The sequence below is a fragment of the Rhamphochromis longiceps genome, linkage group LG20, assembly GCF_057381845.1.
Source record: "Rhamphochromis longiceps isolate RC_006_pf linkage group LG20, R_longiceps_female_GT1.1, whole genome shotgun sequence".
Lineage (NCBI taxonomy): Eukaryota > Metazoa > Chordata > Actinopteri > Cichliformes > Cichlidae > Rhamphochromis > Rhamphochromis longiceps.
Window position 1 is genome coordinate 9,444,062 of NC_140576.1, and position 17,589 is coordinate 9,461,650.

General features: G+C 41.5%; 2 protein-coding genes across 4 annotated transcripts in view; one reads left to right on the top strand and one right to left on the bottom strand.

Annotated features, from left to right (window-relative positions):
• cep104 (centrosomal protein 104) overlaps positions 1–15,185 on the top strand; it is a 40,009-nt gene extending 24,824 nt beyond the window's left edge. For 2 of the 3 annotated variants that reach the window (XM_085393179.1, XM_085393181.1), the window contains 9 exons: positions 649–849; positions 3,311–3,406; positions 3,684–3,771; positions 4,891–4,963; positions 5,158–5,266; positions 5,413–5,551; positions 7,415–7,482; positions 9,414–9,501; positions 13,094–15,185. In XM_085393179.1, the coding sequence (XP_085249305.1) occupies positions 649–849; positions 3,311–3,406; positions 3,684–3,771; positions 4,891–4,963; positions 5,158–5,266; positions 5,413–5,551; positions 7,415–7,482; positions 9,414–9,501; positions 13,094–13,230 (999 nt within the window). In that variant the 3' untranslated portion in view covers positions 13,231–15,185. The remainder of the gene's footprint in view (positions 1–648; positions 850–3,310; positions 3,407–3,683; positions 3,772–4,890; positions 4,964–5,157; positions 5,267–5,412; positions 5,552–7,414; positions 7,483–9,413; positions 9,502–13,093) is intronic. The other variant, XM_085393180.1, reaches the window with a different exon arrangement.
• A 99-nt stretch (positions 15,186–15,284) lies between these two features.
• On the bottom strand, positions 15,285–17,348 carry b3gnt7l (UDP-GlcNAc:betaGal beta-1,3-N-acetylglucosaminyltransferase 7, like). The gene has a single exon (XM_085393182.1). The coding sequence runs from the start codon at positions 17,118–17,120 to the stop codon at positions 15,885–15,887; it is 1,236 nt and encodes a 411-aa protein (XP_085249308.1). The 5' UTR covers positions 17,121–17,348; the 3' UTR covers positions 15,285–15,884.
• Between the last annotated feature and the right edge of the window lie 241 nt (positions 17,349–17,589).

Genomic DNA, 17,589 nt, shown 5'->3' on the forward strand with positions numbered 1-17,589 from the left:
TTATGGACATTTTGATACCTCATTTTCATATTTTTCTTTCTTTTTTAACCAAAAATGATCATATTCAGGTTACAGTATTAATTTAACAACTAATGATAGCAGGCTTGGTTTATTAAACTGCACCAACTGACTGTATGTTCTAAGTAACAAGCAAATAAAATACTAGGATTTCACTCGTCTAAATGATAGCTCATTGGACTGGACGTACTAAACTGGACATTGGTGTTGCTGTGTGGTACTTTTAGTATTTCTGGAAATCTGGTATGTCTTAAAACAAAAACATTGACCACCCAAATGGATATTATATATGGTTCATTGTGCCAGTCTGTAAGCATGTTGATAGCTGACGTTAGCTATTTTAAATGGTATAGCCTGGACTGTTTTGAGCACTTTGCTGTTGGCTTTTTGTTTTTAGCTTGGAAAAATGCAGCTTAAAGATTTTTCACATAGTTTTTCAAATCTGAATTGTAACTGTGACGTCAGCACATAAATGGACTGCTGTTTGTCGCTCAAGTGATGATCCCTAATTATCCCTAAATATTTCAACCTCAGTGTATTATATAATTTTTTTTGGCATATTTTGGATTAGAAATGGAATAATAATATAGACCTTTTCATGTTTGTGGAAACCCTGTTGTTCCCTGTTAGTTCTGTACAGCGGCATTGGCACACAGCGCATCAACAGTTCGAGGGCTAGCAGTGCGAATCATCTTATCTGTGTACCAAAAGGAGAGAAGTGCCGTCCTAATCTACCTTCCACCCAACGATGCTGCAGTCCGAAAGAACTTCCTCTACAAAAACCTCTTTGATGGCTTTGCCAAGATTGACGGAAAGCTGGTAGAGACTCAGGCAAGTGTTTCTTTTCCCCATTGCTGGTATTAAATTTTTATCTTATACTTGGTATCTTCTCTTCTTAAAAAAAGAGAAGAGGGCCTCTGGCGCATCGGCCTAACTAGGGGGCTCTTCAACTGACAGGGAGTTTATTCCATCATTGCAGGAGTCCACTCTGCAGGTGGGGGAGAGTATAGGAGAGGTGGAGAATAAACTTAACCTGGGTGTCTACTGTCTTGTGCAGTCTGGGAGATGATTGAATGTTAGGGTGGGTACAGTTTCCTCTGCGGTGGGGTCGGGTGGGCTGCCCCGGGTCCTGTGGGGCTGCTGCCGTAGGATGGGCCCGGGCTCCCTTGCCTTGGTGGGTGCCGAAGGACGGGGGTGCCTACTGGGGTCAGCGGGGGAGCTGGCCCCAGGGAGGGGCATCTTGCTCCTCCCTTCTTTTCCTCCCCATCCCCGGCTGCCTCCCTCTTCCCGCTCCAACACACCCACCCACACAATTAAGGCCTTGGGGTGCGGGTGTGTCACCAGGGTGCAGGGGAGGCATCCACCCCCGTCCCCTTCTGGCCACCTGTGCCTCAATTTTATTCCACGACTTAGACATCCACATTACTCACACTCTCGTAAGACATACATATAGGGCCTTGAGGGTGGGCACGTTAACGGCGTCCAGTGGACGGTCTGTATTCAACCCCACCTCTGGTGCCGGTGCCCACCTCTCAATTTTAAATCCATGTAGACATTGAGGGTTCTCGGGAGGGGCCGTGCTAACACCTGCTGCTCTCTGGCAGCAGCACCATGCTCTCCCGTGTTTTAAATGCACCTTAGAACAACATGCAGCAACACTACACATGAGCGAGAGGAGGGAGGTTTGGGGTCTTCACACACCGCTGTTCTCTGCTGGACATCGGGGCGGGGGGGCTGGGAGGAGGTGTTGGCCGTCCGATTGGGATCTGGGATGCGGGGCCTCCCTGCAGCTGCGGAGCCTGGGGCAATATGCTTGCCTCCACCCCTGGGGGAAAGGGTAACATCTCCTGGGTCTAGGTGCCGTTTCCCCCTCCAGAAGTGAGGGTACCTGGACCTGGGGTATAGAGTTTGTTTGGGGAGTGTGATTGTGTGTACAGTGTCCATGTATGTCTATCCCTATGTTGGGTGAGTGCTGAGTATTTGTATATGTGTGCATGAGGGTGGGAATGCATGTTTGTGTCTGCCGGTAACTGATGCCCTCAGGGGTCGGTGCGTTGGTGGTTCTTGGTGTCCGGGGCTGGGCGCTCAGGTAAGCACTAGCTCACTCCCGGTGACTACTTGGCGGGGCCTGGTGCCTGTTGCTCGGTCAGGCCTCTTCCGGGGCAAAGGGGGCCCTCGGGCCTCCAGCTTCTGGGCCTGCGGCTCGGTTCACTCTGGCACAGCTGGCTGCCAGCAGAGCCGGCGGGCACGCCACTGCAGCCTCCTCTGACTTCTGCTCCGTGGCTACTGGGTGACCCCTCATCTGGGGCTCTCTTCAGCTCTTCCCAGGAAGGTGGCACGGATGCCCCTCCGGTGGTCCTCCTTGGGCTCTCGCACTCTGGGGCCTCTGGATGTCTGGAGCCTGGATCTCCTCCATGCCTGCTTCATGCCCTGGGGGACGGGGCTATGGCTCTCTACACCCTCTTGCAGACCATTACATGGGGAAACCTTTTGAGTACAAGCACGCTGAGCCACACAGGTGTGCACACAGGTGTTCACTGTTCATAGACATAAACTACACCTTTATTTGCTGCTATTTCCAAGCACATTATGCGCTGTCGGTCCTGCTTGTTACATAACAACATTCAATATTTAGTATTTACTGCTGTTTACACTTAGCTAGATTAACGTGATGGTGTTGTGTTTAGTATGTTGCTCTGGTTTTTTTGCTTGTTTTCTCTTCTTTTTCTCTCAACAGGTGATCCAGGAGATTTTTTTTCTTCTTTCTCTTTTTAAGTGCCCTTTCTCACTGTCCTTCTTCCCTTCTGTTTTTCTTTTCCTTCATTGTTCTTTCTCCCTTTCCTATCCCTCAGTCATGTCTGTCCCATCTGTAACAACTGAAAATAAAATAAAATAAATAATAACAACAAAGGTTGATCAAATGGACCAATACGGCAAGGCCGTGATGATCCATTTGGCAAAGTAAATCCATTGGGTATCCTTGTTGGTCTTCAGACAACAATTCTGACGGCTAAAGAACCAAATGGGACAGGCACAAAAAAAAAAGAATATTAAAACTACCCCAGAATTTGAATGGCTATGTAAAATAGCACCTAAAGCCTCAATCTGAAGAGCTTTAGGTTTGTGTAACCTTAATTCTAGACCTTAATAACAAGAGATGCCATAACTTAAGAAATGAAGGGTAATAATGTGTAAAAAGCTAACAATTACAGAATGAAAATGAATTGATAGAAGGTAAGCATGGTAGAGAACTGAATATGAAATGGACTAATGGCATGCCACCTTCTCCTAGACTTTAAAGAAAGGTGGGGGTCAGCCGGACGGACAGAAGGAGAAGGAGGAGATCCACTCTCTTCAGGAGCAGCTGGCTGCCTTAAAAGAGATCACAGTATGTTACGCTGTCATCATTCTGCAATGATATCACATCTCATAACAACTGTTAATTTCTATTTATGACTCCAGACTGTATTTTTACCTCGTAGGTGGTCACACACCAAGTAATTCACATGCATATAACACTTACACATTATAGCCTCACTTTATGCCCTGTCTCAATTAAAGGCGAATGATTGCATGTCTTGTTTTTTGGAACTTTGCTTTTTGACGTTGACTGTTCTTACACATATATATATATATAAATATATATATTTTGTCTGCTTGTAAAGGAGAGAGGCAATGAAAGCACCAAAGGACAAATAGCCAAACGAGAAGTTCACAAAGCTGAGAAAGATTCCCAGAAAGCTGGCAAGGGAAGTATGTACCTACATAAATCACACTTCAGTTCCTACTCACATCTGCAGGTCTGAGGCAATGCACAAAAGGGAAATTTGTTTCTATGTGCTGACAAGGATGTGCCGATAAGCTCAGTGTTTTGAAATAGGCCCTGCTCATATGCAAACAGTAGGTGGAAAGGTGTTTTCAAGTCACCTTTATGTTGAGCTGTAATTTACCTGACCCTCCAGCAATTTTGACAAAAGAACAATTTTGAGGCCTTTGAGGGGATTGAAATTTGTAACACAGATTTCCATTTATGTGTTTTACTGTGTATCATAAGACTACGATAATCAGATCAATGGTCTTATAGATATGAGAGCTTAAAAATGAAAAGAAAAAGTGTTTATATTCAAGTTTATTGTTATATGTGAAAAAAAAGACATCATATAACAACAGTATGCAGACGGCATCTACGACCTCAGAATTTATAATCTAATTGTTATACCACTGACAGATTTTGAGATAGAGACCTAAAGTGTGTCCCTCACGCACTTGACTAAATTATGTATGACCTATTACCCCAGTACTTCAGCTGTGCCTTTAGATACAGAAATAATGGTGTAAAAAATTGATATCAGCATGTGTGAGCATTACCTTTGCTTGAATAGCTTTAAAATTTGACAGGTAGGGTTTGTTAAAGTGTGTAGAAACACAAAGGTCTGTTAACCCTGTAAGACCCACCCCATCAAAAAATAGCCAGAAAATTAGGATTTTTTGCAACTGAGATGTTTATTAACCCTTATAACAAAATCCACTTTTTTTTTGCATATCATGTTGTGTATGACATATTTTTATTATATATTTATTATATATTTTTTGCATCGCATTTAATAGATTGGGCATTTTTGTTAACTTTTTGTTAACAACAATGTTAATTTTAGACAAAAAAAATAGTTTTGTCCATAACATTTTGAAATTATGGCAAGTATTGATCATGTTGATGAGATAGAGGTCTCAGAAACTCATGTATCAAATACGTTACAAAGGGCATTGTAGGGTTAATAGAATAACACATCAGTCATGCAAATTCTGAATTACAATATGGGTTTTGATTCAGTAGTGCTGGCTGTTACAGATAACTGTCTTATTAATTTCCAGCTGTCACAAAAGGGTCCCAGAACAAGAGGATGGAAAGTTGTAATGTCCAACAATCAATCAACTGTCTGGACAAGTATGTTCCTTAAAATCTTGTAAGCTATATATATATGACTCAAATGGCCTTTATTTTTGAGAGATTTAGTTTTTAGTGTGTATTCACTGCTTTTTCCAGTCGAGGTATTCATTTATCTTTCATGTTGTGTTCAGTAATTGTCCTATGGTAAACTTTGGTACCATTTGATCCTCTAACTTTACACTCTGTTGTAGCTTGTGTATATTCTGCGGTAAAAAAGACGAGTCTTTCACAGAAGACGGATTGGACCTTCACTACTGGAAACATTGTCCGATGTTGCAGCGCTGCGACGAATGTCGACAGGTAGACTGCTAATTTTTTTATTTATTTTTCTCACTAGGTTTTCACTTCTGTTATAGAGCTGAAGTCAAAGAGTTAGATCCAGCTGCTGAAAGTATCTGTTCTGCATTACCAAGATGATTGAGTATAGCTTTGCATTGTGTTCACAGGTAGTTGAAATAGCCAGCCTTACGGAGCACCTACTGGGTGAATGTGAAAACAGGTCCAAATTCAGCCAGTGCCCACTCTGCTCAGAGGCTGTGGCCAGCGAGGACCTGGTTCACCACGCTCAGGGTCCTGGCTGCAATCGTGAGTTCTCTCTGATTTTCCATGCAGCAGGAAACTGACTCGGTTTTTTTAATATTTCTCTGTTATCACTTTCATTATTAGGTGGCAAAATGGTAGGCAGGAATGATTGTGAGAGCTTGGTCTGTGCATGGTAGGCCTCACTAATATGAGTGTAACTGAGAAAAAAAACTGTACATGACAGCGAATGGCAATTTCATAAAATCAAAACTGAACCAGTGAATATCCAATAATAGTAATAAGGCAGCAGTTCCACAATATATAATGCAGCTATTTTTTAATCTTTGGTAATTCAAGGTTGGATCTATTTTGGTTTAACTACATGAAATAATAAACTGGGAAGAAAAAAAACAGTTCAAAGATTTGACCTGATAAAAACAAAAGCAAAACATTTACATTCTAAAAACATGTCATTTTCCTAACCTTGTATATTACCCTGGATTTGTTAGTCAGGTGTTAGCCAGGTGACAGGAGGTGAGGTCCAATAATAATAATAACTAATACACACTAAAAGAAGATTTCTACTGAGCTGCATGCTCTCTGTAAATGTACTATTTATTTATTCATTTACATCATTATTTACATTTTTAACTCTGTAATCCTGGAGCACTGTCACGGTCCTGGGTCGGTGACCCAGTGTTTTGAGTTTCTTGTGTCTGAGTTTTTGTATTATGATCTTAGTTCTCTTTGTTGCCCCAGTTTATTCTTTAGTCTAGTGTCTTAGTTTGGCTTTCTTGTATTCTCTTTAGTTTTCTGAGTATTTAGTTAGCCGCCCTCTGTGTCTCCCTGTTATTGTTCTCTGTGTTTCTTAGTTGCTCTGTCTCCCCTAGTCAAGTCTGCGTCTATGTTACATTTCCTGTTTTACTTTGAAGGTCTGTGTCCTATGTGAATGTATTGAGTTTCGCTTCCCTTGGGTCTAGGGCTGGGCCATATCATAACGTTCACGGTAATAAAAAGCTGCCATTTTGAGTTCAATCCCGTTTCTCGTGAGTTTGCGTTTGGGTCCAATTCCTGCCCTCACACAGCCGAAACATGACAAGCAAACTAGCATGCAAATAAAGTCTTGACTATTTGGCTGCATATCATTTGGAGTGAATGATCAGTCTCTCGTAGGCCTGCAAACATCAGGTTTGCAAAGCAGCCAGCTCCACAGCTTCCTTGTTTTTTGTTTTTGTTTTTGTTTTTTGCAGTTTTACAGTAACTTAGCTATTTAGTTATCCTTTAGTTACGTTTCTCTTAATCCATGTCTGTGTTGGGATTTTCCCTTCCTTATTTTACTGCAAAAATGTCCTCTGTCAGATTTCAGCATTTTATTAGTTTCAGAAGGCATACTTCCTGAAATAGTGATTAATTATTCCCCTATAGATAAACCTGCTTCCCCTCGTGTACTTTTCCTCCTGGTTTTAACTCGATTTTCTCTGGGTTTCTTCCACTGACTTTGGGTTTAGCACCCTGTGGTTGTACATTTCTTTGATTGCGTTTGACTCAAATTATTGAACCGTTCCGTCTGAGAGTTTGTAACCTCTCTTTTCATAGTTGGGTACCGTTGCTCCATCGCATTTACACATGTTCACAAAGCCAGCATCTTCAATATTCTGCAATAAAACACTGCAAGGCTTACACCACTTCTCCAAATGTTCCATGAGTAATTGACACGGCAAGCCTTTTGTTTACAGTAGTTCCTGTTGGTTAGGCAGATAAACAAAACTTTCACTTGTGCGTAAGCATACGTTTCCCAAAATAGACCCAGTGCTCAAAGCTGTGTTTTGTTTGAAGCAGATTTCTTTCAGTACTGTAAATTCATTCATGGGAACTTTTCTGTAATTCTGTAAGAGCTGACTTGAAGGTGTCATCTTTGTGTTTCAGCCCCCGTTTTGGGTAAAGGCTCCAACCACTGTCCTCTGTGTCACAACAACTTCACGCCCGGAGAGGAGGTGAGACTGTGTACTTGCACAAGTCAGTTAGTTAATTATGAAATAATGGCAACAAGTTTCAACATTGATTTATTGGCATATGCAGAAATCTTCTTTGTCAGAAGCAGAAGTAGAAATGCTTCACATATAATAAAACAGAGAAGCCTTTCACAAACGAGGCTTTAGCAGCAAACAGGTGTTGAAGTAAAGCACAGCTAATGTTGACCTTTAAGGACTTCAAAGAAAGCAAAGCCTTTGTTCTTAATGGGCTGTTTCACTGAGAAGATGAAGTAAGTACAATCACATTCCTCACATTCCTGCTAGTCTCAGAAGAACAAAAGACAAAAGATTCTGATTAGCTGCTCATAGATAAAACTTAACCGGATACAGATTATTCAGTTTAATTAATTTTATTTGTATACGACCAAATCACAACAGCAGTCACTGCAAAGCTGCAAGTTATATTGTAAGGTAAACAATAATACCGAGAAACCCCAACACTCAGATGACTTCCTTTGAGCAAGTACTTGGCAACAGTGGGAAGAAAAAAACTCCCTTTTCCCAGGAAGTAACCTCTGGCAGAACCAGGCTTAGGGAAGGGCGAGAGGAGGGATACAAAACAAAGATGCCCTGTGGACGAGAACCAGAGATTAATAATACCTACAGCGTGGATTAGAAACACATTCACACATAGACAATGAACACATCTCATCTTCCTACAATTGCAAAATAGACCACATTTTATTTGAAACAGCGGCAGTTTGGCTGCTGACACAGTTCACAGCTCGGTATTATGCAGGTAAAGTTTCATCCCGTTTGTTTCTATTCAAGATTTGACAGTCACTGCGTCAAATGGGAAATATAAATAAACCTTGGATACACATTTGAATAGAAGTTGTTGAATGTAATATAAACACAGGGATAATAGTTTTGTGTCATCTTTAAAAAGCAGTGCTCGTATTTCAGTGCTTTTGGAGTCGCACAGCCATCCATGCTTCTCTTTGGTGTGTCTGGGAAGGTGAAAGTGGATACGGAGCGAACAAGATTCTCTGTCTCACAAGGAGACGCAACGCTTGGTTCTCCGTTTCATTCATCTTTCGTTCTGGTTTGTGTCTTTGTGGGGCCTAATGAATCATGCAACTCATGTTTCAAAGACACAGTCTTCCTGCAAGTGTGCTCGCCCCGCCTGCCTCAGTTAGCAGCAACATTGTTGAGACACTTAATAGACCAGGGCATAAAGACCTAAAGGTGTGACTGTTGGGAAAGTTTGTGGATGTCATATATTACTTAATTTCCCTTGGCAGAATCTGTAGAGCAGATGTTTAATTTTTTCCAAGGAAAAAAAAGGGACAAAGAAGGTCTCTAAATGAAACGGAATTACTAGAATGAGGAAAGAGGTTTCAGAGTTTTCACTAAATATTTTTAACTGTAATAATATTAATGACATAAGTACAGCTTGCTTGTCAGGTGTATTTAATAATATCCATTTAGTCCTGTTGGTATGACAAAATATGAGTTAAGAACGATTCAAAAAAGACAAAGAATCACAAGAATAATTATTGATTAAACTTCTTAAACCTTAAAAATCACTTGCAGCCTAAACAAAACACGAGATATAGATTATACACATCATTTTTTCCAACTTTATGGTGACACGTGCAAAGTATTATTGAGCCTTTCCTGCGATGCGTTTGTGCTCTCATTAAAAGTTTGACTCACTGCATGCAGTTTCTCACTTCACGCCCTCACATAAGGGAGAAAAAACTCACAGAAAGTTGCACTCTCTTTGCTGGAGGAGAGGCTGTAAGCCCAATGAAAGACTGCAGTGTTAGTAGGTAGGGAGGGCAGCCATTCAGGCCTTGACTGGGCCTACAGTAACCCCATGGTTGTCGCAGTCGTGAAAGTGCCTGGGAGAGGAGCAAACTCACTGAGCTACTTTGTCCCTGTTCCAGGCCTGGAAGGCTCACCTCATGGGCAGAGAGGGCTGTAAACAAAACTCACGCAGGACTGCGGCATCCCAAAGAACCCAGCCAGCACAAGGTAAAGCATTCATACACATCCCGTTTTTTTTTCTTCTTTTTTAGCCACTTTCCCAACGCTTACTGTGACAGGTACAGAAAGCACCCACGTTCAGCAGTTTTCCACTGTGGTTTTGTCCCCTAGTTGATAAAAGGATGTATGTAAATTATAGTGAGAGATTAATTTGGAGTCTAGTGTAATGGGCTTTAGTGTATCATTTAGATTGATGTATGCTAGAACCCTCCTTTTTGGATGTGTGATTGATTGTTTTGTTTTTTTGTATCATACCTGATTGTGTGGTGATGCTAAAATAGCCCGTATTACTGTTTACATTATTTGATGCCAGAGAACCTTTAGTTCACTGTACACTTTAGGGCCATGGATCATTTGAAGCTGTCCTGTGGAGCTTTTTTTGTTGACAGTGTACACCTACATTTTATTAATCTTTTGGCATGCTACTACCACCAAATGACCATCGTGAGAATAACTTGAAACATATGAAACCAGGGACCTGCTCTGAAAAATGTTGCTTCATAAGTTGACTGTTTTTGCAGTTGATCTTCATGTTTTCATTCTCACTGGCCGTCTTTGAAATTCTTTCCAGCTCACATTTGGAAAAGTGGCGTATAGGTGCATCACTGGTTTATAGCACAAACAATAAGCGTTTGATTTAATCAGAATGACATCACCATGTTATGCTGACATCGCAAAACCTTTTTGTTTATACTGGCCTTTCTAGTATTACAGGTTTCTTTGTTAAGTCTCCTGACAGTGGCGTGTCCAACGGGGTGGCCTGGGAACCAGACTGGCCACCCCGGAGCTAAAACAATAAAATTCAATGAAATATCAAATGTATGATTATGTTTTCACAGTGAAACTCAGATATCCAAGTGTGAGTGAATGTAGCATCGGCTTCTGCACTATGAGCATCATGTTAGCAAAGGTAGGAGAGCCAAGCACAAAAGACGGCACCGCAGAAAACAATTTTTTGGCGAAAGATTAACAGGTTAACATAGCTGGACTGGTCTTCGGGCATACCGGGCATTTGCCCGGTGGGCTGATGACTTTTTTTTTTTTTTTTTTGTAACGGCATGAACAATGACAGGTGGTGGATTGGCCAGATGCTGGCCGATGTGTAAAAATAACTTCTTCTCTCATTCTCTCCCCTGCCTCTCCTGTTCCTACTTCAATCATGAAACTGATCAATGATCAGCTGATTGGCTTTTCTCTCTTGTTTGTTTATCGCCCACTTTGTGCCAGAAAGAGGAAACCAGCGGATGTCATGCTAAACAACAGCAGCACGTTTAAGTTTGATCAGCTGTTGTTAGAATTTATTTAATATTAATTTCTAGTATCAGCTGATGTTTGCTGGAGCCACAGCTGTAAAAGCTGCTGGTCATGATGTCGGTTTGGTTATCTGGTGAGAGGGAAACATGAAGATGAAACCAGGAGATGTCCTTACTGAATCATCAGAGCTGTGATGGAGAAACAGGTTTACCTTTTAGGTGACATGAATGAGTTGAAGGGAAGTTATGAACTGTTTCTGAGAGATAAATAACATCAGGATCCTTTTCTAAGTAGCTGACAGCTGGTAACTGTGCAGGGGCGGGTCTAGCAAAGTTTTGCCAGGGGGGCCAGGTAGGGCATTAACAGGGAAAGGGGGGCACAAAGAAATACTTTTCTTTCTTATTCTCATTTAAAATATCTCGCTTTTATTAAATAATTATCTGAATCTTGCGAACAAAGTTTTTATCTATCTTAAAATGTATAGAAATCATACATATACCAAAAAGACAGTGTACATCACTGTCACAACAGCGTTTGTTTTCATTCAAAGGCTTTATGGCTTTAATACCTGGGGGGCCGGTCTGTAGTCAAAATGCCCAATTTTTTGTCCCAGTCCAGCCCTGCAGGTTAATACTGGCAGTGTCACCATGCCAGCTGACTGTATTTCATCATCAGCCAGTGTTGTTCTTTATACATCAATATTACTAAAGTTTACCATAAGGCAGCATAGAAAGTATTTACTTGCTTTCAGGTTTTATTCAAATGTTAGTCTTATCAGTTGTTTCCCCACTTTTTTCCTGTTTCAAAATCAAACAACAGTTTGTGAGAAGATTATCTTCTTTTTTTAACAGGCAGATAAAGTTTTGCATTGGCATTGGCTAATTTGCCAATTGTTTGTTACAAATGTTCGTATTTTAATATTCAAAAATGTTTTTGCCCAAAACATATGTGCACTATATGTCAGTAAAAATACTATGCAAATATTGAAGTCCTTGAATGCTGAATAAACACTGACAAAGCACTGATTGTATCTCTTGTACTTTATCAACACAGTATCTAAAAACTTTGCACCGTAGTGGTTAAAATCTCATTCTAATAAGAGTTAAAAGTGCATTCGGTTATTAGGTTTATAGGGTTATTGAATTATGGAAAACGGTTGGTAGAATTTTTTTTTTAAACATTATCTGCCAATTACATCTGCCACCCTTCTCCAAATCTGTGCCCCTACCTGGCCCCCCCAACAAAAATTTTCTAGACACGCCACTGTCTCCTGAACAATTTATTCTTGTCCTCTGTGGAGGGCACGACTGAGAACTTTTATGTAATCTACAGCGTCTTCTGCCAAGAGGAAATCCTGTGCTATCTGCTGACAACTCATTTGTTGGGGCTGGGCTAACAGGTTTTTACAGATGTTATGATTCTGTTACTAAAAATCACATAGTTACTTTCATTCGGTGTCCTTTGTGGTGGAGGACAAGGTGAGACGGAAAGGATTTTACTCAAAATTGTGCAACGTAGCGCTGTCATGAGAGGAAGTGGAGGAGGGCCAGACATTAGAGTGTGAAGGTGAAAGCTCAAAGGAGGATACACCAGCTTTTGAAGAGCCTGGGCAATGATAAAATGATCACATTCACCTTACATTTACATAATACATATTATTTAATGTAGGGCTTTGAAGTTTTGTGGTATAATAATTCCTAGAATGTGTAATAAGAACACACACACACACACACACACACACACACACACACACACACACACACACACACACACACACACACACACAGATCAGATAAAAGTTTGATTTCTTCTTTGACCCTGTTGATCAGTATGATTAATAATATTTATCCTACAAGCGCATTAAACTGTAGCTCCCCTGTCGTTATCAATTCAATATTTAGACAGTACCTACATTTTGCAGTATGTAGCATTAAACAGGAAAACAGGATGATGCTAACCATTATCACCAAGATAGCTGGTCCTCTGAATACATCAAACAGACAATAGTGAACCAGGTTTTCGAAAAAAAATTTATATCAGATCACACGACTCAAAGGGAGTTGCTAATTTTTATTGGTAGCATTATAACGTAAAACATTATTCAGCATATTTGTGTTAATGACTCAGATAAGCTAGGATACAGGTTTACTGGTTCTTTCAAAGCCCTTTCTTACATAATACTTTTACATAATATTTTTAGGCCAGGTCTTGGGAGGTTAATGACAAAGTGCATGCAAGAATATAAAGGCTCCCTGCTTTATTATTCCTCTATCAGTTTACTGTAAAGTACCATTTTGTTTGTGCATATGTGTTTTGGTGTTTCCAGGCAGAGCTTTCGGTGGAACCAAGCTAAAGCAGGTCAGGTCATATGGAGCCCGAGCCAGAGCCAGGCCCATGGGCAGGGGCAGCCGAATCCCATCACTGGCTCCTTTAGCCAGAGGGTATCCACCAGGGAAGCACTAAAGCTGGTCTGAAGAAGCCCAGAGACGTCCCCTCACACTTCAACAGGAGAAAGCCAACAGTACCAGACGACCCCACCCACTCCATTATTTCCACATTCGGGCACTTTTGAGACGCTTCAGATGTATTCACTGACATATGCAATATATTTAAAGCCATTATTACTTTATGATTGAAGCCATTAATATATTTAAAGTCTTATAAGATCACAGAATTACAACACGGTGTTTTACCCATTGTTGAGACGATGACGTAAATTCTAATCCTGTTATGTGCGACAAAGTTCACACAGAACAGAAAATGCTTTTCACTACACGTCAAGCCTCTAGCCTCTCACACACCTGTCAAGTAAACATAGGCACACAGAGTGCTGTTTGCTGAAATCCCCTTATAGGATTTGTTGGTTTTGAGGCTCTTTTTTTCACTGCCATTTAGAGGAATTGTACAGCTTTAACGGGTAGTCCCTCACTGTTGGACCGCACTTCCCAACTGTGACTTTGTGTGACTCACAAGATGGATTTTAAACAGAGTTTGTGTAAAGGTAAAGCAGCAGTGTACAGGGTGATAGAACTTTAGGCTTGTGTTTTAGAAGTTGACCCCTCATAATGCAACCAGTGTAGTGAGGTTTTATGATTAGTTTCTGAGTGGTTATCTGCAATTTATAATTTATACATCCTTAAACTGCAGTACAAGCTCTCGCGTATAAACGTGCTATCGCAACGATTTTCTCACACCTAAAAAACAAACAAACAAGTGTAGCATGTAAACATTTATTTTATCCTAACCTTCAAATTGTAGAGTTTGAAGAGGCTTATTGCCTTCATCTATGTAAATGTGCTAGTGCAAGTTTGGACCTTTTAAGATTTCATCCTCTGATCCATGCACCTTGCAGATAGCTAGCTGTCCCATGGAACTAAAATCAACAGTTTCTTGTGTAGAATCGGACTACACCAGATGAATGGGTTGAGAAACTTCTATGGGTAACCGTCGCAGTTTCAGTAAAAATATGTCTAATTGCTACATCCCTTCAGAAGACGATGACTCATACCTTCTTGCACACCCAGTAACAGGAGGCGGAACGAGATCATAGTTTAGTTACAAGCAGAAGATGTTCTTTGCTTTGAGGGAAGCTTTGCTGTCGACTTCACACTTAGCCAACTGTTTACATATTTGCTTTCCTTTTATAAGAATTCTATATAGAAATAGCACTTTGCCAAAGGATGATGTTTTACTGCTGAATTTCTAGCACACTGCAGTGACTTACTTCCCTCCACAATGCCTACTGATAGTATGAAGTAGAAGTAAAATGAGACAAAGTAGGTCTCTGAGTGAAACAGCACTGCTAGAATGAGGAAAGAAGTGGACATGAATATGCTACATACTGTATGTACACCACATGGTTTTCCCTCCAGTGTTCAGAATCACATCACTGGCTTCAAACTGATAGAATCACAAGCTAAAAAGTTAAATCCTACATATAACATTAAGCCTGGTTTATAATTATCTCTTCAGTTGTGCTCCTGTTGTGCTGCACGGTGTTATGATGACGACAAAGTGATTGTGATGTATCTGGAAACGGTAATAACGTTAATGTGAGCGTATGTTTTATTAGTGGGGAAACAACTTGCTTTAGTATGCTTCTGTACTGAGAGCTGCAGCAAAAGTAGATGTAAAAGTTGTGTTCATGCATTTGTAGTCAACAGCATTTTGACTTCTTTTTTTCTGCAGATGTATTTGTTAAATAAATCATTATTCAGGGATTATTGCACATGTGCTTCCATGTAATCAAAATTCCCCATAAAAGTTACATGTAATACACGGCTCTGTTTAGGAGCCCCCTGTGTATTAAAAAAATGGGCAGTGTCCAACTTCCAGGATTATTGTTGAGCAATATAAAACGCATATCAATCAAGTTTTGCAACGTTATTCAGTGTTTACAAGAGAGCTCTGGTTTTATTGACACTAACACACATGAATTTACAGTGTTACACATGTGGTTTCTTTGGTTTCAAGGCTGCCTCTGTAAATCTTACAAAACAAGGTAAAACAGAACCAATATATTATCTTTAAAATACCCATAATTAGATTTTTACAATTTACAATTTCTATTCAATAAAATAATCATTCAAATATGAATGCAGCTGTGTGTTCTATGCTGTAAATCATGTAGTCGCATGTTGCACTTGAACGTTGCAATGAAATCCTGAAGTCGGAAAAGAAAGCTTAAGGGAAACACTTAGATGTAACAAGTCATTCTTTTTCTCACCTGCACGAACACCCGTGGGTTTATTACATCTACGTCTCTAAATACGTTTTTAAATTCAGATTAAGGCAATACAGTCTGGAATGGCACAGAAACACGGATGCTTTCACAATGCAAAAGCTGTGCTCTAGTGGTTTTTACAAAACGGAAAATCAACCCATACAGAAGTGGAGAGGAGAGCGCTAACCTGCCGAGTCAGCTGAAAACAAATCAACCGTTTTAATGTGACACACAGTATTAAATTCAGTTCATCTTCCATGTCTAACGGTAAAGGAAAAATTAACGTGACTCCGCAGATTGCGTAAAGATCATCAAGTGTGATCGGCCAAAGAAGACTTTCCGTGAGCTCAGATTTAGTGAATGCATTTACTTTATACTTTATACTTTCTGTCAATCATATCGAAGTTTTTTGTGCGCAGATCAGGTCTTGGCTGTGCACCACGCTCCACATCCTGAGCAGCTCCTGCGCGCTCAGTTTGTGGACCACGATTAGGTTTTTATAAAAGCAGGGCTCTGTGTTCATTGTGCTCGCCCTGCGTCTGGTAATGCCGAATGTCCTGAAGCCCGGATGCATCTCTGGGGATAAGTGGAGCCTCTGCAGGCACATCCCCAAAAACACATCGTCAATGGGGTACAACTCCACGCCCTCCGAGGCCACGAAGAGCCTTCGGGCTAAATAGGCGGACATCAGAAACCCCCCACCTCCCACGTAGGGTGGATACGGCTTGTCGTACAACTCCTTGGGGATGTAATATTTGCTCTGTCGGTTTCGGATGGGGATCGCCTTGGAGATTGTGTCCCCCATAAATAAGTTGGCCGCTTTGCGCTGCTCCACTTTGAAGTCGATGAGCTCCAGGAGGTTGTGCGTGTTCACAAACACATCATCGTCCCCCTTAAATATAAACTGCACTTTGGGGCAGTAGATATAGAACCACTTGAGAAAATTTACCTCTTTCAGAGTCAGGTTGAAGAAAGTGTCCATGAAGTCCCACTGCAGGATGTCCCCAAAGATTTGGTCCTCATACTCGATCAGTTTCTGTAGGTTCTTGGCGTCTTTGCCAGTGTTTGGGCTTCCGAGTAAAAACAAAGTTTTAATTTTCTTCCCATTCACGGTTTGCTCCTTCCCCCAGGTTTTACGCACGGCCTCCCTCCGGTCGTGCTGCTCGATAACGGACTTGACCACCACAAGGAGGTGAACGTTTCTATCGGCGCACTTCTCCGGGTGATTGATGAGCAAGGGGAAATACCTGCAGTGTCTGTGAAGCACAAACTGGTGAAATCTCTGGTCCAAGCGCCGGAACCAGTCCTGGGTCCTCACCGATGCGTCCGCGCTACAGTTGAGAACCTGCGCGTCCCAAGAAGACCGAGTTACATTCGGGACCCGCTGTATCTCCAAATCCTTGACGGACACGGGAGAATCTGAGGTCCCCGAACTGGTCAGAACTGTCTTCTTGAATGAAAAACACTCAGAGCCGCACCAGGCCGGATCCCTCACATGTTTAACCCCCACTGCGTCTTTCTCCGACAGTTTCAGCTTTTGGATCATGAGAAAAGACGCAAAGATCAGAGACAGACTCAACAGAGGTTTCAGAAAAGCGGGGATCCGCTTTCTACGAAAAAAGTGATCCATTGCTGTCACCGTGACACGCTGGGACCCTCAGATGCCTTCATAATGTTTCACAACTGAGCGCACCTCAGGAAGACACCGGGTAAGAGCGCTCAGTCAAGTGTCTCCTTGGCCACTTCTTGACCATGACAGCGCAGAGTGAAGTCACACATTCGTCCCTTTTGCTGTCTAGTTCGTCCCGAAGCTTCTTCTCAGGGTTTGGCTCCACACAGACTATCTGGAGACCTGATGGAGGATACCACTATCTCACCCCACCCCCCAAATATCTCCTCCCCTTAATGAACTAAACTGATCTGGGACCGGCAGATATCCCATTTCTCTCTCTCTCTGTCTAACACACACACACACACACACACACACACACACACACACACACACACACACACACACACACACACACACACACTGTTCACCAGGTTTTGCGATCCACTAGCCACCACAACCTTATCTTATTCTTAATATTAAATATCAG